The sequence below is a fragment of the Erpetoichthys calabaricus genome, chromosome 1, assembly GCF_900747795.2.
Source record: "Erpetoichthys calabaricus chromosome 1, fErpCal1.3, whole genome shotgun sequence".
In the NCBI taxonomy this organism is placed as follows: domain Eukaryota; kingdom Metazoa; phylum Chordata; class Cladistia; order Polypteriformes; family Polypteridae; genus Erpetoichthys; species Erpetoichthys calabaricus.
The window spans coordinates 30,996,607-31,019,424 of NC_041394.2; the positions used below are offsets into that span (position 1 = coordinate 30,996,607).

At 40.4% G+C, this 22,818-nt stretch overlaps 1 protein-coding gene across 3 annotated transcripts in view; it reads right to left on the reverse strand.

Annotated features, from left to right (window-relative positions):
• The window catches only part of ccdc9 (coiled-coil domain containing 9), a 62,884-nt gene that overhangs the window by 22,480 nt on the left and 17,586 nt on the right, over positions 1–22,818 (reverse strand). For 2 of the 3 annotated variants that reach the window (XM_028797237.2, XM_051936276.1), the window contains exons 5-9: positions 22,642–22,734; positions 22,372–22,515; positions 17,494–17,799; positions 13,978–14,061; positions 2,318–2,494 (exon numbers count right to left, since the gene is read on the reverse strand). In XM_028797237.2, coding sequence (XP_028653070.1) covers positions 2,318–2,494; positions 13,978–14,061; positions 17,494–17,799; positions 22,372–22,515; positions 22,642–22,734 — 804 coding nt within the window. The remainder of the gene's footprint in view (positions 1–2,317; positions 2,495–13,977; positions 14,062–17,493; positions 17,800–22,371; positions 22,516–22,641; positions 22,735–22,818) is intronic. The other variant, XM_028797244.2, reaches the window with a different exon arrangement.

Below are 22,818 nucleotides of genomic sequence, written 5' to 3' on the forward strand. Positions count from 1 at the left end.
AGCATTCAGCCCCCCCCCCCCCCCCACACACACTTTTTTTCTCTCAGTCACAATCACGATACATACAACCGCTATCCCCCCACCCCGGGATCTGACGCGGTTACTTTTTATCTTTGAAACTGGGAATAACTGTAGATGTGAGTGGTGTTTTGAGGCAATGGAACTGGACATTCTCTGATCTGAATGGATAAAAGCTGACACACAAACGCTGGTGAATCTGCCTTCTTCATATCTCACCATCACTTTATTTTTTTTATTCAGTTTTATTGAGTGTTCCTGCTTACGCTGAATTAGTATACAGTAATCCCTCGCTATATCGCGCTTCGCGGCTTCACTCCATCGCGGATTTTATATGTAAGCATATTTAAATATATATCGCGGATTTTTCGCTGCTTCGCGGGTTTTTGAGGACAATGGGTCTTTTAATTTCTGGTACATGCTTCCTCAGTTGGTTTGCCCAGTTGATTTCATACAAGGGACGCTATTGGCAGATGGCTGAGAAGGTACCCAGCTTACTTTTCTTTCTCTCTCTCTTGCGCTGACTATCTGTGATCCTGACGTAGGGGGTGTGAGCAGGGGGGCTGTTCGCACACCTAGACGATACGGACGCTCGTCTAAAAATGCTGAAAGATTATCTTCACTTTGCTACCTTCTGTGTGCAGCTTTTAAGTGCACGGTGCTTCGCATACTTAAAAGCTCAAAGGGCACGTATTGATTTTTTTTATCTGTCTCTCTCTCTCTCTGTCTGCTCCTGACGGAGGGGGTGTGAGCTGCCGCCTTCAACAGCTTTGTGCCGCGGTGCTTCGCATACTTAAAAGCAAACAGCCCTATTGATTTATTTGCTCCTTTGAAGAGGAAGATATGTTTGCATTCTTTTAATTGTGAGACTGAACTGTCATCTCTGTCTTGTCATGGAGCACAGTTTAAACTTTTGAAAAAGAGACAAATGTTTGTTTGCAGTGTTTGAATAACGTTCCTGTCTCTCTACAACCTCCTGTGTTTCTGCGCAAATCTGTGACCCAAGCATGACAATATAAAAATAACCATATAAACATATGGTTTCTACTTCGCGGATTTTCTTATTTCGCGGGTGGCTCTGGAACGCAACCCCCGCGATGGAGGAGGGATTACTGTACACCTTATGGCCCATGATGTCAAAGCTGCACCGACAAAAAAAAAAAAAAAAAAAAGAAACCAGAAACATAGGTATATGTGATATTTGGAATTATTCGTTTTATGACTTATATAGTACATTTCGGAAAACATTGTTTTTTCGTAGGCTTGGGTAATTCTAGTGTTAACAAAGGCCATGTAACAAAGACATGTGCATTGCATTTGCCATTCCATGAATTGGCACATCACAAACAATTGTAGTAATGCATTTTATTATTACAAATGCTTGTGATGTGCCATCTATTAGAAAGACAAATGCAAAGCAATTTTATTTCTAAATGCATTACAAAATAGATTCCAACAGATGGTGCTTTTATACACATTAACATGGAGGTCTTTGTTGATTACTTAGATTTAAAACTGTCTTAGAAAGGGAGCACAACTAGTTATAGATAACTGGATAGTCACAGATAGCTGTAAAAGCAAACCACATATAACTAGTAGAAGAGTGGTAGAAGAGTATTTGTACACAAAATGTGATAATCAAGACAATTCAGATGTGCGGTATATATTTGACTACAGAATGTGAACAAAATGACAGTGGCGATTTAACTTTGTTCAAGTATGTATTAGATATATCACATACAGTGGTGCTTCTTCTTCAGTAGCTATTCCCACTTTTATATAGGGTAGTCCACTAAAATATAACAATTTTATTTAAGATAACATAAATTTGTTCAGATACTATTAGTTCATTAAAATTGGGTGAATACATACAACAAGTAAGCTGAAATTTCTGTACAACTCGCCAGTTTTTGTTATGTACTAAATATCCTTAATGCTGGAAGTCTATACTAAAAGCTCATATCCTTTGTTTCATTTCATTTTACTCAAATATGCTTGGGTAAAGAGCTACACTCATAAGTGCGTCATGGCTGAAATGCTTTCAGATTATGATTAGAAAGAACTAATGCCATGTGTTAGATGTGGCAGGATACACAGTATGCAAAGAAAGATTATATATTTAAAAAAAACAAAAAAAACAAAAAAAAACACACACACACACACACATAAACAAAAACAAAAATAAAAAAAAATTCCACACAATATCCTGTTTGTTTCTCTGCTCATCAGTCTAGTTATTTAGTTCTAAAGCCTTGGCCAACCTCAACTACTACATAACTAAAGCAAAAGAATGTAGTACCACCGTCCACTCCTTTTCCCTCTCATTTCCAGTCTTGACCTTTTCAAAGTCTAGACCACCCCAGTTTCGAAAATGCCGTCTGCTTCCTTCTTTGCGATCCACTTCAAGAATGGGACCAGAGCGACGTGGGTCATCCAAAAAATTTCTTATGGGGTTTTTTTCACCAGTTCCATCACCCTACAATGGTGTAAAAGAAAAACATTTAACACTCTTGATTGTGATATGCCGTTCTTAACATTTTTGGAGGAATTAAGCAGTTTGGATTGGTAAGCTTTGTTGGCCTGAATGGACAGTTCTCATCAAAATGTTTCTAATATTTCTATGGTAACCTTAGTGTTATGTCTACCCCCAGAAAAACAAGCTAAAAATGTAGATTTTTTTTCAATAATAAATAATGTTATTAACTGTAACAGAAACATGGAAATACCAACATGTCAAAATATATACATCACGAAAGGCATGCATGTCTAGTGTCCACTGCTGTACTGACTCAGATTTAGTTTATGTCATTTGTGTGTCATGTTGTGAGACAGTTACCAACACACAGCTCGATGTTGCAATCAGGACAGTAAAAGCGTGCTTCTTTGCACACACTCTTCTTGCTGCTTGAACACGAGTGTAGCATGTCCGTGCCAGATCTGCACAATCAACACGCCCATTGTTATTAGAGGTTACCACAACACATATCTTAGTGACTTCCATATTTCCACTCACACGATTGACAGTTTCTGCATTGTGAACAGTGCTTAGGAGGCTAACATGTTTCTTGTCCTTCTACTCGATATCAATACATTTGCCTTTTTTCCATGCACCACAGTGAATCTTAAGGCAAACAAACTCATCAGGCATATCATGGCAATTCAGTCTCACAGTGCACAGTATGCATCAGTTTCACTATCCGTGTCAATGTCTGATGACCAATTGACATTAATAATAATAATAATTCTTTGCATTTATATAGCGCTTTTCTCACTACTCAAAGCGCTCAGCAATTGCAGGTTAAGGGCCTTGCTCAAGGGCCCAACAGAGCAGGGTCCCTTCTGGCATTTACGGGATTCGAACCGGCAACCTTCCGATTGCCAGTGCAGATCCCTAGCCTCAGAGCCACCACTCCGCACATTGACATTACTACTATTTGATTCAACTAATGTTCAATTTTAGTTTGCTCTAAAACTGGCTTTCAGCTTCTCGCTTACGAGCTATTATATTCTTGTTGAAGGCTCCACCTCACACACGAACATCGACGAGTTATTTTAGAAAGGCAAAACACACAGAAATATTCAGGATTTTTTGCAGCATTATCTTAATTTATGCACTGGATTGCAGCAGAATACTGTCTCAAGAGATATTTGGTCTTAATTCTGTAAAGTGGATCATTAAACATCACCCCGAGTCATAGAATTCCAACCCTGAATCATGCTTAAGGTTAATGCCAAGGAGGTTAACAAGGTCTCAGAGATAGGAAGGATATAAAACTAAAGTCTGTAAGCACTAGGAACATGTAAAGTTTATTCTTGTATCTTTTTTCCCCCACCCTGGCCCATACTGGTTTCATTTATAAAGCAATACTAACATTTACTGATACAAGTATCAGTTGGGGATAACCAACTCTTGGAACCTAAGATTGTTTCTTGACCCAGTCACCATCTTTCTAGAATTTGAATTCTCTCTCCAAGTGAAAATGGGTTTTCCCTACATACTCTGAACTTCTAGCATATCCCAAAAACATGTGTACTTAGTTTAACTGGCAGCTCAAAAATCAGCTATATGTATGCAAGCATATTCTCTCTCACAATGTACTGAATGAGCTGGTTGATGCTTTGCCCATAGCTGACATAAGATGTATTCTCATTAGGCCTGAAAATGACAAAGCAGGTTCAGCAAATGGGTAAATCAATTTGCTGAAAAAATATCAGAATTCAATGGAATTCCACTTCTACTTTTTTCGATTCCCACTTTAAAAAGTCATGAGTTGAATTTCCATTTGTTGAAACTGTAATGAATATTGACAGGTTATGTTAATGTTACTTCTTGCTGTCATTCAGTGAAAAAAAATTTCAATGACATTTTTGAAAATATACTCAATACAGACTTAAACTGAAATGATACTGCTGGCATATGAAAGTTGTTTTTTTTGTGTAAAATTCAAAAATTTCATGAATAGTTGTACCTCAAAGAAACAGCTCAAAGAAATTTTTTTGTTTTCAAGATTTTGCCTGCCTTGCCAGTATCTGTGTCTGCCAGTCACTGACATCTCAGTAAGCACTGCTCAATTGCGCTGTCCGTGATGGTTTTGTATAAGGAAAGAAAACTCTTGATTCATTACCATGCCAATTTAATATCATAATACATGTGCATATGTATATTATACATAGATTCTTTTTTGATTTACATCTTTTGTAGTGGTTTCAATGTATGTCTTTGCATATATGTGTTTTTTCTTGTCTATAATAGCCTGTATGATGTGTGCAAATATTTATTTTATAAACTTTTACCAGCATAGTATGCACTACCTATAACACTTACAAAAAGCACTTCAGCTGTATTTCTTTGCTGCTAAAGTCCACTAACCGGCAACATGGCTGCTGCTGAGCCTTAGATGTGAACCCTGTCCTTGGTTCAGGAGATAATGTGGTATATGGGTTGCCTTGAACCCTGGGTGAGTGGAGTGAGGGGTGGCCAATGATATGTATTCTCAGACAAAAAGGCCAAAGCAGCTTGGAGCACATGGTGCCACAGAAGAGTGGCTAAGAAAGGCAGTAGTGCGTCCAACCACTGAAGAAGCCAATGGTGCCTTTCAGGACTAACTGCCAACAGCTTTACATAAAGTATTAAATCCATTCTTTTGCCTCTCAGCCCCCACCAGATAGTTAAAATATTTTACTATCCAATTACTTAACCTCTGCTCACAAAGTAATATGGTTGTATATTTAACTTCTTCTAATAATCTTAACAGATTCAAAAATCACCAAGACAACATATTTATAAATGTTAACACAAAAAGATTGTGTTATATGTTAAATGTCCATTGTTGTAATTAGGAAGCTTGATTCACCTGTTAAACAAAACATGCAATCTTAAATTGAAACTAAAATGGCCAGTAAGGCAGTTCACCTCATAAATGATCCATGAACACTGACTATTTCACACAAAAGAAAACTATCAATCCTACAGAGACTGTGAGAGATGGACAGATCTGACGTGAATTACTAATTAGTGTAGTTATATAAAAACTGACACAGTAAAAGTACTTTTAGGGTGCTGGTTAAGCAGGTGAAAGTGTGTTTAATAATGTTCTAAATCTCTACAGTTTCTCCTTCCACCTGCTGCTTGTCCGCTCATACACGATGCTATTTAACAGCAAACACTTTATGGAACTTTGCTTATTTTGCTAGGCAGGTGAAGGGCACACTGCAGGCACCACATGTGTCTGGACGGCCTCTCCATATGCATTTATCTTTATATGTTTTATTGCTTCAGCTATTCTTCTGGGTAAAATCACAAATTTTGCAAACAGCAGAACTAACTCTACTTGTCCTAAACTCTTCAACCTCTGATCCCCACTCCATTTTATTCCCACCCCACCACCACCACACCCACTCATCAATGCTATGCAACACAAGTAGAGTGAACGTGGTCATGTTTAGAAAGGGAGACTTTGTGGACTAGTGACAGAGGAGGGGACGCTGGCGCACACATGCTGTTGCCGCTCTTCCCTGTTAACAACACTTCGTAAAATTCGCCTTAATCCTGCACTTTTTTACGCTTGTTTTATTTTCTTTACTGATGTATAGTTCATGGATGCAGCTGACTCGAATTTTATGGATTTGGTTTAATTTTTACGGACTTTATGGACTTTACCTTGACTGGTAACAACTGAATCTGTGGATCATGGGACGAGGCCTACGAACATTTCTTTGTACCTTGGCGATCTAGAAGCCTGGGATGTTTGTCTCCTTGATTACAGTTGCTATGCTGGTCTGCTCTCGATTCATTTTATTGTGCTTTATGACTAAGAACTGATCTGATGTTCACACCCAGCTGGCTTGTGGCTCTGGGGTGATCATGCCTGTAAAACCCAGTGTTACTTGTTTGTGGCTCTATGTTGGAACCTCCAAATCCTGCTACCTCCTCCTGCTGTCTTTTCTGCTGCTTTGCTATTGCCACTCATCTGCTCCACAACACCCGCCCGTCTCACAGGCTTCGCTGTGCTGCTTCTCCACAGCTATCAGATAAGTATTGCTCAGTATCATGCTAAAATACTCTTGTGACAAACTCCTTTATATTAAAAAGTTTGTCCAGAGCAAATGGTCTGACTGGAATATCTTAAAAGACAGGTATTTTGTGGCGCCCAAAATATGTACATCGCGGGTCAGGTTGCCGCCACTGCCGGGCTGTGAATGAAAAGATCACCGGCAACATTTGCTCAGGAATACGCCGTCCTACTCATGGCCCTGGAAATAGAAGTGTCAGTGTGCCAAATTTACAGTATGTGAAAATAAACTCCGGTCAAGGCTCTGTGCAAAAAAGTCTCATCAACTAATATTGCAGTTTAATTAGAGAGCTCTTAATGGCAAAGCATTGCTGCTATCAGAATTCATCATTGATACCAAACTTGATATGTTGTGCTTAACGGAGACCTGGCAAAAACCAAATGAATTTACGTCTCTCACGGAGGCGACACCACCTGGTTACACTTTCCTCATAGAGCCTCATAGCTCAAGACAAGGCGGAGGACTTGCAGTAATTGTCAGAATGGAATTAAACATCAAAAGAATCCCAACTGATTGTCTATTGTCTTTTGAGTGTCTGGCTCTTAAACTAATAATGCAATCAGGTCCTGTCTTACTCATTGTTCTTTATCGTTCTCAAAAATACAATGCATCCTTCTTATCAGATCTGACTGAACTATTGACCCACTTAAGTTCCTTTTCCCAGAAAGTCATTTTTCTTGGCGATTTCAACATCCATATTGACATCCCCACATCTAAACTGAGAAATGAATTCCTATCCTTACTGGACTCTTTTGACTTGACACAACATGTTGATTTTCCCACCCACTCTGGTAGTCATATACTGGACCTGATCTGTACATCTGGATTATCTGCTGCCAACATTTACAGCACTGATTTGGGACTCTCTGACCATAAAGCAGTACTTTTCACTGTCTCATTACCTCTCCCTCCTCTTACTTGTAAACGACAAATTTCTTACAGAAACCTGTAGTACTAGGGTGTTGTACCGTGTTAGCCATTATGAATGTAGAGAAAAGCCAAGCAAAATGACACCTTTTATTGGCTAACTAAAAAGATTACAATATGCAAGCTTTCAAGGCAACTCAGGCCCCTTCTTCAGGCAAGATATATCTGTCCCTCTGTTCTTGCTGGATCCATTTCTGATCTTTTACTGTCTGCACCTATTCCATCAACACTAAATAGTCTTGTTGACCACTAGAACACAGCCCTTCATTCAGCATTAGATAAAACAGCTCCTTTAAAACAGGAGGTTTCCTTTAAGCGTTCAGCTCAATGGTATAATTCAGAGCTATGATCTATGAAAACAGCTGGCCGACGCCTTGAGAGAATGTCACGTAAGTCTGGCCTCACCGTGCACATCCAGGCTTTCTCTGACCACCAAAGAGCTTACAGATTAGCACTAACTGCTGCCAAGAACACCCATTATGGCAGAATAATAGAAAGTGGCCATGACAACCCAAGGGTTTTGTTCTCTGCAGTTAATAAATTACTTAAACCTGCATCTGGCCCAACTACCTCCTCTACTGAAGTCTGTGCGAAATTCCTTCACTTTTCCCGTAACAAAATGAAAGATCTAAATAATTCAACTAACATAAATACATCATCTGTTTATATCTGTCCCTGTTTTCCCACTCCATCCAGCTCCTTTTCTATGTTCTCACCAGCCACATCTGCTTTTGTTAACTACCTGCTTTGTAAGATGAGGCCGACTACTTGTGTACTGGACTCCATCCCCACCTCACTACTTAAATCCTGCCTTCATGCCATAATCCCGACTATTACAACAATAATAAACTCATCCCCTGACACTGGCTTTGTGCCGTTCACTTTTAAAATCGCTTCTGTAACCTCAATGTTAAAAAAGTCTGGTCTTGATGCTGACAATCTTAACAATTTTCTGCCTATTTCCCACTTACCTTTTCTGTCAAAAGTTCTTGAGCGTGTTGTAGCTTCCCAACTCACAAACTACTTAACTTCTAATAATTTTATGGAACCCTTTCAGTCTGGTTTCAGAGCACAACACAGCTGTGAAACTGCTCTGCTACGGGTAACCGATGATTTGTTTATGGCAGCAGACTCTGGACAAGCCAGCATATTAATTCTGTTAGACCTCAGTGCAGCATTTGACACTGACAGACATGACATTCTACTGTCCAGAATGAAGAACATGCTGGGTATCTCTGGCACTGCCCTCCAGTGGTTCAAGTCCGATCTGACTGATAGGCAAGAGTTTGTTGGTCTTGGCAACAGCAGGTCCAGCACAGCGCCAGTCATACAAGGGGTTCCACAGGGCTCTGTCCTCGGTCCTCTGCTTTCCTGTATTTATATGCCTCCCCTTGGCCATATTATTCATAGCTTTGGATTGGGTTATCATTTTTATGCAGACAATACTCAACTCTATTTCAATGTTAAAAGCGGAACTTCATCAGAGCTTTCTCAGCTCACAACTTGCCTCAGTGAAATTAAAATCTGGATGGAGCAGAACTGTTTAAAATTAAAAATTGCAACAAAACTGGACTCCTGCAAACTGGGAATAAAGTGCAACTTAATAAAATGAGCTCCTTCCCAGTCAATCTTGGTGGTGATCTCATCAGACCTGCCTCTACTGCAAAGAATCTTGGTGTCATTTTTGATTCCTCCCTCTCTTATTCTGCCCACATAAATCACATTAAGAAACTTTCTTACTTTCACCTCTAACATATCCCGTGTTCGCTCCTTCCTCTCCTTTTCTAACGCTGAGAAATTTGTCCATGCTTTTATCACATCCCGCATCAATTATTGTAATTCCCTACTGGCAGGTGCCCCTTCTAGTCTTATATCTCCAGCTTATTCAAAACTCAGCTGCAAGAGTCCTTACTTGAACCAGCAGCAGCTAGCACATAACACCCATCCTGCTCCGTCTTCACTGGCTCCCTGTGTCTTACAGAACTGAATATAAAATCCTACTAATAACCTACAAAGCCTTAAACGACCTTGCGCCAAACTACATCAGTGACCTTCTCCATCACTAGGTGCCTGTCCGCCCACTAAGGTCCTCTGATTCAGGCAATCTTGTTGTGCCCCACACTAATCTACACTGCATGGGTGACAGGGCCTTCAGCTGTATAGCGCCCAGACTCTGGAATGACCTACCGAAATTAATCAGGTCAGCTGACTCCATGAATTCTTTTAAAAAAAACAACTCAAAACTCATCTGTTCAGGAAGGCTTTTAGTTCTAGTTGACTTTATTACCCCTCTCTCAGTTTACCTCTATGTCAAGATGCTCATGTAATGTGTGTGTGTGGGCTAGACCATCAATTATGTTGTCTGTTAGGCTTTTCTCTGAATTACTGTCTTACTCTTCTTTATTTATTTGGTTTAGTACAATGCTATATACTGTATATCCTGCCGTTCGTTCTTAAACTCTGAAGTGCCTTGAGCATAGGAAAGGCGCTATATAAATAAAATGCATTATTATTATTGATTTAACATGAAGTAGTTGTGGAAAATCAAATAAAAGTGTTGAACAACATGATTGGCTTTGCATATTGATTCTTCTTATATAGTGAAACAAATCAAAAATTCAATATATTGCTAAGCTCCAATTTGAAATAGAAAAAATAAGTTGGTGAGCTTTTATAAATATAACCTTAAAAATGAATCTCAAAAAAAGTACAAAAGGTTAATTTTATATGTCACTTTCTCCAAATTATAAAATTAGGCCCACTACCAACTTAACAAGGAAAGAGGGATTACTTAGTCATCTGTTCTAAAGAATTTTTTTTGGAGGAATGACAATTTCAGTTTTTAAATGTGTGATGATCTTCAAACAGACTCACATTAATACAGCTGCGCTACATAAAGAAATTACATTTTGTTATGGTTTCTTAAGACAACATATTTTTGGTTGATGGATTAAGATGCCTAACACAAACTTTGTAGATGAAGTTTTTGACTGTTGTAACGGATACTTTTACATCTACAGTGAGGAACATAAGTATTTGAACACCCTGCAATTTTGCAAGTTTTCCCACTTAGAAATCATGTAGGGGTCTGAAATTCACATTGTAGGTGCATTCCCACTGTGAGAGACAGAATGTAAAAAAAAAATTCAGGAAATCACATTGTATGATTTGTACAGAATTTATTTCTATTGTACTGCTGCACATAAGTATTTGAACACCTGAGAAAATCAGCGTTAATATTTGGTACAGAAGCCTTTGTTTGCAATTACAGAGGTCAAACATTTCCCATAGTTCTTGACCAGGTTTGCACACACTGCAACAGGGATTTTGGTTTCAGCTCCCTCCAAAGATTTTTGATTGGATTTAGGTCTGGAGACTGGCTAGGCCACTCCAGAACCTTGATATGCTTCTTACGGAGCCACTCCTTGGTTATCCTGGCTGTGTGCTTTGGGTCATTGTCATGTTGGAAGACCCAGCCACAACCCATCTTCAGTGCTCTGACTGAGGGAAGGAGGTTGTTGCTCAGAATCTCACAATACATGGCCCCATTCATCCTCTCCTTAATACAGTGCAGTCATCCTGTCCCCTTCACAGAAAAGCACCCCCAAAGCATGATGTTTCCACCCCCATGCTTTACTGTAGGGATGGTGTTCTTGGGATGCAACTCCTACTTCTTTTTCCTCCAAACACGGCGAGTGAAGTTTAAACCAAAAAGTTCTATTTTGGTCTCATCTGACCACATGACTTTCTCCCATGCCTCCTCTGGATCATCCAGATGGTTATTGGCAAACTTCAGACGGGCCTGGACATGTGATGACTTGAACAGAGGAACCTTACGTGCAATGCGTGATTTGAAACCAGGACGGCATAGTGTTCTACCGACAGTGACCTTTGAAACTGTGGTCCCAGCTCTCTTCATGTCATTGACCAGCTCCTCCCGTGTAGTTCTGGGCTGATTCCTCACCTTTCTCATCATCTGTAATACCCCACGAGGTGAGATCTTGCATGGAGCCCCAGTCCAAGGGCGACTGACAGTCGTCTTTAGCCTCTTCCATTTTCTGACAATTGCTCCAACAGTTGATCGATTTTCACCAAGCTGCTTGACAATTGCCCAGTAGCCCTTTCCAACCATGTGGAGGTCCACAATTTTGTCTGGTGTCTTTTGACAGCTCTGTGGTCTTGCCCATGGTAGTAGTTGGAGTCTGACTGACTGTGGGGTGGACAGGTGTCTTTAACTCTTTTAGGGCGGATGTCGACTTTTGTCGACAGGAGGGGTTGCAGGCGAATGTCGACAAAAGTCGACATCCAGGGATAGAGGGTGACAATCAGCTGTTAATGGCGACAAATCTCACTGTCACGTCACAGGCATTCCCTCTGTGCTTGGAGGAATGCTAGACTCGTTGACTCGGCAAATAAACATTGCGTGTGCGTGAGTTGCGAAATGTAAACAAAGGCAAGATGGCACCGACATGTGAAAAGGCAGCGAAGCAAGTGCAGAAAAGAAAACATTTGACAGACGTTGTTTTGTGCATTATCGCGGAGTCGGACTCTTGATTTTTCAGAATCGGACTTTATTGGCAGTGATCAGGAGATCGCGCAAGAGAGTTAGAAGCAGGCATCAGCTGATCAGACACCAGCCGATGCCGCGCCAGCGGATCTGCTGCCAGTTGAGTGCCTTCGCGCAGCCGATGCATCTACGGCAAGGTTCGCATGGGATAAATACACATACATTGATTCGTTGAGAGCCGATCTGGCTACCGGAGTTTACAAGACGGCATGACTTGCTTTTGGACACGACAGATCACCAGCTGCTGTACTTCAGGCTGCTCTCTCCTGATGCTGCTTTTCAGCTACTGTCAGACGAGACAAACAGGTAGGCAGAGATTTTTTTTGAATCGCGGGCTGCGTTTGCATCGCAGTCTCGTTTTTCAAAGTGGAAACCCACAACGAAAGACGAGATGAAGCGCGCTGTGGCATTACAAATAGAGATGGGACAGAACTGGTGATATAACTTCAGGGAGCATTGGTCCAAACGTGTTTTGTCCCCTGGTGACTTAGGTACGTGCTGCTGCAAAGTTTTATTCACTTCTGTAATAAACAGAAGCAAATCCCATGGGGTGAGCCAGGCTATAATGCCATACATAAAGTTCATAAAGTTTCAGAAGATGAAAAGAGGTGACAATACGGTTTTCATGCAGGCAGAAAACTTGGTGGCAGTGGCATGGCACGATGGCAAATGGGTGACTTGTCTCTCTACAGTACACACTAACAATATATGTTAGAAAATGCAGCAACAGACAATTGAAAAATAGGCATCAAAGCAACACGTATTGTAAGGAGTGCAATGTGGCAATGACTGAAATTGGCTGCTTTGAGCGAGATCATACTTTGCTGTGTAAAATGTATGTGATATGTATGTGAAATCATAGAGTATGCAGGCTCATACAACATGCAAGACAGTAACATTTGTCAAAAGTAAATATTTTTTGTTGATTTGATATGTTAAACAATTGCTTTGTGTTCTTTTTTAAAAAATGTTAGTTTTTGGAAAAATATTCAGCCCTGGGAGAAAAGAAACAAAAAAAAAATTAGCCCTAAAAGAGTTAAAGAGCTCAGACAGGTGCTACTAATTAAGATTACTAAGTGGAGTAGAGGTGGACTTCTTAAAGACAGAGTAACACGTCTTTGTGAGCCAGAATTCTTGCTGATTGCCAGGTGTTCAAATGCTTATGTGCAGCAGTGCAATACAAATAAATTCTGTACAAATCATACAATGTGATTTCCTGAATTTTTTTTTTACATTCTGTCTCTCACAGTGGGAATGCACCTACAATGTGAATTTCAGACCCCTCCATGAATTCTAAGTGGGAAAACTTGCAAAATCGCAGGGTGTTCAAATACTTACGTTCCTCACTGTAAATATATACGATTAATGACCTGTTTGGATTTGTGAGGATTTATGAACTGTTCCAATTGAAAATAGCTACCCTGGTATCTAGCTCCAAAAAAAAGTAAAATAAAATAAAACAGCTACAAGAAGAGATTTTGGCAGTTAAGACTTCTTGATTATGAGTATGTAAAACAGGAAAAATAAAAACTGCAAGATACTGTTTCTAAGTGCTATACTAGTGTTTAGTAGGCATACCGTACACACTAATCATAAAGTAATTTGTGTTTTGTGATACTGTAGAAAGTGACAATTTATGACAGCAAAAATAACCTAGTAACATAAGTATGGATTAAACAAGTCTAACAACATTTAGATTTTGAACATAGGTTTGAGTTTAACGTAAAAAACTTCATGTGAGTGTTGGGGAAAAGTTCCCAAAAACTCTCACGGCAGGGCATATAATTGTCTTAATGTGGTCCTGGCTGTAGAAATTAAAGAGCCCCAAAATTCCATCAGGATACATATAAAACTTTTAAGAAATACAAAAAATAAGAGTAATAACTTCTTACTCGCTGCCCTCTCTCATATTCTGCAATCTTCTCCATTTCCTCATTCATCTTTTCAATGTTTTGCCGCCTCTTTTCCTCCCACTCCTGCAGAGAAAGATTTAAATTACATAGCTGGGACAGAACACGAACCATCACAGTTCCAAAATATGAATATCTTTATATGTAATAAAATGAGCAAATAATACATGTATCTTCCGAGTTCAGCTTTTTGCCCATTCATTGTACTTTACAAGACTTTTCCTCTAATGGATCACATTAGGAGGAACTAACATAGATTACATACAATACTGTCAAGTTTAAATCCATGAAATCACATTCTACTGAATGTGTACAGTACTCATGTCTTACTTAACCTGTATAAACCCACTTTACAGAGGTTTTTTTTATATATTATTGCCGATTTGCTACTCTAAAGCCTCGCTTTGCTGGGAACTGTTAAGACTTTGGTAGTCCCTTTTTCAGTGACCATAATGTTCCTTCACATGTTCTTCCAAGCTAGCCACCCTCCTACACCAAAAACATATATATATCTATAAAATTCTCTAAGCCGCCGCCAGAACCCACCCTCCTACACCAAAAACATATATATATCTATAAAATTCTCTAAGCCGCCGCCAGAACGGGCAAGACACCCATGAAAGCATGCAGGAAGGAGCCACGCCCACACCCATGAAAGCACGCAGGAAGGAGCCACGCCCACCAACTCTAAGACCATTGGATACGACGAAAACTCAGCCATGCCCACCAACTCGGATGCGACGCCTCGGAAAACACACCGTCATTTTTGTTTGTCTGTTCTACAGTCCACATGCAGCTCTGAGCCACGTTGACTTTTCGGTTACGACGCACGGCCGCGTGCAACATCGCAAACTGTTTTACACGCTACATACAGCAATTCGCATCCTCGACAAACATGCGTCTTCTTAGATAGTCCTGCAGGAACACGGAAAACATTTCCCCGCCCACCAACACTCTTTATTCCCCAGCCCGCGTCCACCGCATCCGCGACAAACATGCGTCTTCTTAGATGGTCCTGCAGGAACCCGGAAAATGTTTCCCTGCCCACCAACACTCCTTATTCCCCGGCCCACGTCCACCCTCGCTCTCTAGGCATTCCCACTGCCTGCTCATGTGCCCAGACGCAACAACTCACTGACCACCCCGTAAGTCGCTTTCGTCTGTGCTAGGAGTCCACATGCACCTCTGAGACACGTTGACTTTTAATTATTCTTTTCGGTTATGACGCACGCACCACCATTGCAAATTGTTTTACACGCCATGGTCTTAGAGTTGGTGGGCGGGTCTCCGTGAGTTGCTCTTGCGAGCGGGCACATGACCAGGCGGTGTGTATGCTTTGAGAACGAGGGTGGATGCGGCAGGACCATGTAAGAAGAGGCATGTTTGTCACGGATGTGAATTGCTGAATGCAGTGTCTAAAACAGTTTGCGAGGGGTATCCCATGGGATCCTTAAAACAATCCTTTAAAACTGAGGGTAAAACACAATGAAGGAAGCAGTCTTTAAAAACCAATAAGCCCTGTGCCTCTGTTTCATTAGCGTCTCACCTGCTTCACCGATGCAGGCCCTGCAACAGTCGAGACGCTCTCTCAGCAGCTGACCTTCTCTGTGCCTGACTCCACTATAGGCTGCAACAAAATTATGAAAGTACGGGCGCATTTGTTTCACATAAGCTGTGTGTGTGGGTGGGTTGGTGTTAGTTAGTTAATTAGTTACTCGAAGGATTTCAAGATTTAATATGCACAAGCGGTACCACTGCAAAAGCAGCCCAAACCAGAAAACATAGCTGGCAAAAAGTGGCCAACAAATTAAACGCGTGTGCATTGTACTTACTGAAAGAAGCGTTACGGATTTTGCAAATGTTCATTTTTTTCCCTCTGCTTAAAAAACATGTAAAAAGCGGCGTGATTATGCGGCGTATACTACGCCGCGGGTTGCTATGCAGCATGTAAAACAGTTTGTTTGTCGCGGATAATTTGTCTTTTACTATTACACGAAGACAATTTCCTGTTAATACTTCGTTACACTGATATAGCGGTGTTCTCAGTATTCAAAGCGCTATCCACACAGGGAGGAACCGGGAAGCGAAACCACAATCTTCCACAGTCTCCTAACTGCAAAGCAGCAGCACTACTACAGCACCACAAGGCAGTTAAAGAATACACCGGGCTCGATTTTGTTTTCACTTCTGTTTACAGAGATCAGGTCGTAGATAGCATTGTTGCAATGTTACTTTTCTTGGTGGCTTATTACATTATGGATGCTTCACATGTTCATTTTTTCCCCTGTGCTTAAAAAACATTAAAAAAGTGTTTCTCAACTGTGACTCTGGAACATCTCAGTATGCAAGCTATATTAAGCGTCAACAACGAAGACTCGCTACACCTTAATCTACAAGTACTGACACTTATCCCTACCAACAAAGTAACTTTCACGAGCGTGGCCTTCTTCGTCACAGACGATCCCGCTTTCAGTCACGGACAATTATATGTTGCTCTCTCCAGAGGTCTATCTTTTCCTTCACTCACAGTGGTATCCACAAACCCACCCCATTTGGACAACTGTGTCGTTCAGGAAGTGTTCACCCATCAATACATAATTATGCGGCGTATGCTACGCCACGGGTTGGCTAGTTTACTTTTATTTTCACAAGCTGTAAATTTTTCTCAAAATTCTTTCACTGTTAATATATTTTATAAACATACAATCCAAATCAATCACTGCTTCAATATAATTCCACTTATTGCTTTATGAAGAGTTTTTGCTGTATGACTCAGTGACAGGTAATGGTAAGCCACAATCTGATCAGAAAAGATAGACTAATTGTGAACCTAAATGGCAGTACTAGATCAAACGTAAACCTTTTGCAGTTGTGTAAAGTATTTAAAAAGGTTAGCCTTAATTTACTCTTCTAGAACTCTGTAAAATGCACCTTAATCCTTAAATCTATAAAATAATCCTTGAATATTAATACAGCTTTAACCTGTAATGTTACTCCAAATGCTAGGGTGTTAGCAAATTATTCAGCATTCAACTTTAAGAAATACCTCTGAATAACAAGAAAATGACATAGATAACTAATGCTCATTAAATATTCCCTGAACAACATTAACCAGCTCTAGCTGAATGGGCTATGAAACATTTAGCCCGACAGCAGAAATCTAGCTTGCAACAGATGAAGCAAGAACATCGATGGAGCATTCAGTGAAATAAGGCTATAAGAGTAAATACCATGAATAAATTAATCATTTTATTCTATGGTATAAACATTGTCATTCAAAATTTTACTATTTATTGAAATACAGTTGTTCTTCCTGTTAAATATGAAACAGTGTTCTTCACATACTATATTGTATACTCTTGCTGCTATTGTTAAAACTGTAACAAAAAAGAAATGATGGCAAATAAAACACTTGTGATATACTGTAGTACAGACAAACCCAAAAAAAAAAAAAACCAAAAAAGAACTGTCATCTCAAATCAATGTATGGAGACTTACTTTTGTCTTCCTGTCTTGTCCAGATTGAATTCCACCACTTTCTGCCATTCCCCGGCGGCCTCGGCCACCTCTAGGTGACCGCCCTTCAAATGTTTCTCCTACATCATGAGGAGTTTCCCCTCTTTCTCGGCGTGCTTCCTGCCTTGCACCACGGCCTCCTCTGTTCCGAATCCCTCGTCCAGAACTCCCTCTTCTGGATGGGCTCTGCTCAATGGCGAAGGTTTCAGAGGAGAAATCACCTGGTTCTACCCTGTTCCATGGTGTATTTTGACTGCTTGATTTGCGATCATTGATGACACGTTTCTCCTATACAGATAAAAAATATATACAGATAAAAATGTTTGACTTGCAACAGTCAGAGTTGTTAACCTAATTTTAAAAGGATTTGAAAGAAAAAAAAAAACTTTAAAAAATCAACAACAAAACTAAATTAACAGCTAGAAAAAGAATGAAGTATTTATCAGTATTTCAGATAAGTAAAAACTTAACTTTTCACTGTTAAGTGCAGCAATGCCTAAAGCACAACTGAATAAACCAGAGGATCGATTAATTGATGTTTTGGCAATTCACATCAAGTGGCCATTTTAGAAGTATCACCTGCCTTTTCTAGGTAACTGACTGCTCAATCAGTGACAGTACCATATGTGGAGGTAATCCTATTCATAGAAGTAGACAAATAACAAAATTACTTTTGATTGCACAATGAAGAGGAAGAATCACCAGTGCTAAAATTCAAGTGACATCAAACACAGCCTGATATTTGGTATCAGAGATAACACTATTATTGTGTCAAGAAAGGCAACTGCTTGGTCTTAATTCCATAACATTGGCAAAGGTATATTACAGTTAGATCATAGCACAAAACAAATTCAGGCAATTATGGTTCTCTGGTCACAAAACAATTGTTACTAGCAAGTAAGAGTTATCAGACAAAACACCTGAAGCTAAGCATGTTTGGGCCCAGCCAGTACTTGGATGGGGAAAAAGGAGAAAGCTTGGGTTGCTGTTGGAAGAGGCTTTGGTGAGGCCAACAAGGGCACTTATCTTATGGTGTGTGCCTGGATTATTTAAAAAAAAAAAAAAAAAACTGCAATCATGTCAACTAAATAGTATAACAGTGGTACCAAAAAGCATACAAGAACACATCATTAATACCTAGGAATTAATTGGATATCCAAGAAATAACACAAACATGTCCCACTTTTAAAAAAAACAAGAAAGTACAGCTGTAGTGGAGTGAGAGGCATATGCCTGAGAAATTGTAAAACATTGCATTATCTGATGAGTTCTGGTTCCTGTAAATTTACACTGATTTGGGAAACAGAAATAAGTAAACTCTGATAATCCAAAAGTCAATCTGTGTGGGTTGTTTTCAAGTCACACGATGTGTCCCATCTCCTCAGTTCAGGAATACGCTTTGTGGTATGCTGCCCACTAGTTGTGTGCCTGGAATCTTCATCTTATAAGGACACTCTCACATCTTGTTAAACAATTAAGGGGAACCCCCATCCCCCAAAATCCCCTCCCATCCAAGCTGTTCTCCAAACCCCTGCTCTTACACAGGTTGGCAGACGGTTACACCATTGATAAGAATAGTGTGTGGCACAGGAAATGTGAATATCTTTACCTATTAGTTAGGTCCCTTTATGGCATTGATTGTATTTACCTACATAATTTTCTTTTTTTGGAGGGTAACGGTGCTTGCCATTAGGCTGCAAAATTTGTGGAATGATTTTGGTAATGACAGTAAAATTAGATTAATTCGGTGGCATCCACAGTTATTAAAAAGTTATCCAATAAATTATCTGTAATTTCATTCTGCAGATGTGATGAAGGAACCTATTTGGAGTAGTGATCCATCACTTGCCAACCAGCCAATATAATGGGACTCAGTGAAGCAGATACGGGTTGCCAGAAAGATAGAAAGATAGATAGATACACTAGGGGGCTCCGCCCCCTGCTCGCTTCGCTCGCCAACCCCTGGTGTTGGGAAATGACAAAGAGCGTGATGTATGAATGAGATATAGAATAGTGTGAAGGTGTAGATGATGCAAATAGAAAGCAAACAATAAAGTGTGTGGCACAGTGTAAAGGGTTATTGGAAAATTTCTTTGTACACGCCATTTAAGTGTAAAAGGTAATTTCAGGTCAGAACTTGTAAGGTCAATGAAGATGGTCATCGTCGTGATCAGAGTCAACTTTGTCAGAGCTTAGAAAGAGTTGTGTCTCTCCAGGAAGTAATGCAATGACTTGGGTATTTATGTTATCTACATTAATATTGTTTGGACATAATATAGCGCATTGTGTTAAAAGGGGCATTTGGTCTAATGAGATTGCTGTTCCAAATATCTCTGTAACTAAGTCGTCGCAGATAAAGGCTTGAGGAATTGTACTAATATCTGGGTGAGGTCTATCTGTATTGGTGAGTGTACCATCTCCCAGATGTAATAACCAATTGTTATGATCTGGATCTGGACATCGCATGTTTTGTACTAACTGTATCTTTTGAAAGCAATGTTAATTGTCTGCGTATTTTAAGGTGCACTGAACAATAGCTGAGCGCATGGCATGTGGAACAATAGCTAAGCACTGTCTAAAATCTCCTCCTAATAAAAGTACCTTTCCTCCAAAGGGAATATTATTATTCATCAATGTTTGTAGAAGTTTATGAATGGTGTTGAGTAAGTGACTGGATGCCATTGCACATTCATCAATAATTAACAGTTTTGCAAGACGGATGTCATGTGCAGTGCCACTGTTCATGTTCATAGTGGATACCGATTTGTAGGATCTAATGCAGTTCATAAAGTTTTCACTTTCAGGTACATCGTCAGTTAGAAGGTTCTGTAGATATTCAGGATATGAATGTAAAGGAGGCAGTCTAATTTGACCCTTTTGACAACAACGTGTAAATTCATTACTTGTATTGTCAGTTGTTTCTTCAGGGAAGTTAAGTGAATGACAATGATTGCAAATGACATTCATTAATCCCAATGAATTTTCCTGAATAGTGGAGTCATTATTGAACGCGTTGTCAGCTAACTGGCGCAAGTGTTTAGCAGGTGTCTGTCGTTGATGTCCGTGACGTGTATGTTTTGCTTGTGCCATTTGAGAGGCGCGTTGTTGTATGTGTAGTATTTGGGACATGTTGTTTTGGAGCTGTAATCGATTTGCCTGTGCTGTGTGAGAAGCCCGCTGTAGTCTACTGCGTGCATTGTTTGTATTGAGCCTTGCTCGTTTTTGTATGTCGGTCAGTTGAGCTTTCTCTTTTTGGAGCCTTGTCTGCTTGTTTTTCGGCATTCCAGATGCGCGGTGTAGACGTCTGCGTTTATTTATTTTGTCCCTTCGCTGCCGTTTACGTATGTCTGAGACGGGAGGTGTTTCGTTTTGAATCCGTGCCTGTCTCGATGCAGCACTTTGATCGCGTGCTGTATGCGTGTACGTTCATTGTGTCTGTCCATATGCGCTGGTTTCTGTTAATGTGTTAGTTGAGCTTTGCGTTTTTGGAGCCGAGACATTTTTTCTTCCGGAGGTTCAGAAGCGCGTAGTATGTGCCGCCGTGTATTTTGTTTTTTCATGCGGGTTCGTGTGTTTGGTCCCGTTATCCGAGCCGTATCGTTTTGTACCTGTGATCGTGTATTCATGACTTGTTTGTTCTTCAGCGTGAGAAATATGGATAAGTAATAAGGAGGATCGCACTCACTGTTAATATGGAGCCTTTTCTGCAGTTGAACGGTTAATAGTGCTTCAGTGTATGCTGCATAGTGTGAAGGTGTTGAGATGACGTATGTTTAATACGGACGGTTCCTTCAGAAATGGGGCTTTGGGTGTCACTTCTTATTGATGTTAGTGTGTTTGTGGGTCTGAATCGTCGTCTTTGTGAACGTTTCATGTGCCATGTCCGTAGTCTGTCCCGTTTCGTGTCTAATGGGCTTTGTGTGGTGGTCACGGCTTCTTTTTTGTGGTGTGCTAGGAGCTTGTTGAATCCTCCTCTTTGTGTGTGTCCCATCCGTTGCCTGGGGGGGTGAGGTGGTATGCGGGTTCGTTTTTTTTGTGTGCCAGGGGCTTGTTGAATCGTCCTCTTTGTGTGTGTCCCGTCCGTTGCTTGTGGGGGGGGTGGGGGTTGCGGGTTCGTTTTTTTTGTGTGCCAGGGGCTTGTTGAATCGTCCTCTTTGTGTGTGTCCCGTCCGTTGCTTGTAGGGGGGGGAGGGTGCTTGGAGGTGGGTGTGGGATTTGTGGGGCGCGAGCGGCTTCTTTTTTTTGTGTGCTAGTTTCGTGTGCAATGGGTTTCGTGCGGCGCTGTGTGCGTCGCCTGCGTTTGACTCCTTTTTTCTGTGCTGACTCCTTTTTTCTGTGGTCGCGGCCGCCTCTCGCGGCGCCTCATTTCTTGGGGCGCCTGCGCAGTACGTCTTTTTGCGGCTACGGCCCATGGCCGGATGTCCCTGCGTCCATCAGGTTTACCATTCTCGGTTAGTAATGTGGATACTTTACTAATCCCAAGGGGGAAATTCACAATGCACCAACAAATTCTAATTTTTCTGATGTCAAACGAGCAAGCAACTATTAGGCGGATGTAAATATGTTGCCCATTTAGGTTAATCAAAATAATGATTTAATACATTATATATTCTACACTTCTACTTGTCAGAGCAGATAAAGAGTTATCATTAAAAGTCTTCTACTAAATGATCAGAGACCACTAAATCCTTGCAAATGGTAAGTATTAACAACAAAACTGGATACATACAGTGGAACTGTACATCAGATAAAGGCTGTGTGTCTACGTAATAGTTGCTATAAGATGCAACTATTTTTGGGAGATGTACATTTATAATATTGCTATGGCCTGAATCTAGGATAACAGACCATCAGCCTTACCCTTGAAGATTTAGAAATTTCCACAGTCATGGTGAAGTTCTCTTTCTCAAAATTCCTCTTCTCTTGCACATCAGAATCATGTAAATGAGACTTTGGTGATGCTATGCCAGTGTTATCTTGATCTCCTCGTTTATCATCACTCTCCTAAACATATTTTTCAAGAATAAAATCCCTTATTACTTGTGTTCAAATAAAAAGCTAAAAAAAAGTGACAGCAAAACACACATGCAAAAAACATTACACTTGCCAGTCTTTGGCTATAATCCTCACCTGGTACCTCTTACCAAGCGCCTCTCGAGGTTTCCTAGGGGTCGTTACTGCAATGCCCTCTTGCTCTGCTCGTTTCTTGTCTTCCTCAATTTCCTGGAATGCACATTCAGAATACCAGCAATAAGGTCTTTTTCAAGTTACAGGATCAAGCAGACATTACTTTTGAAATTTTTTGCC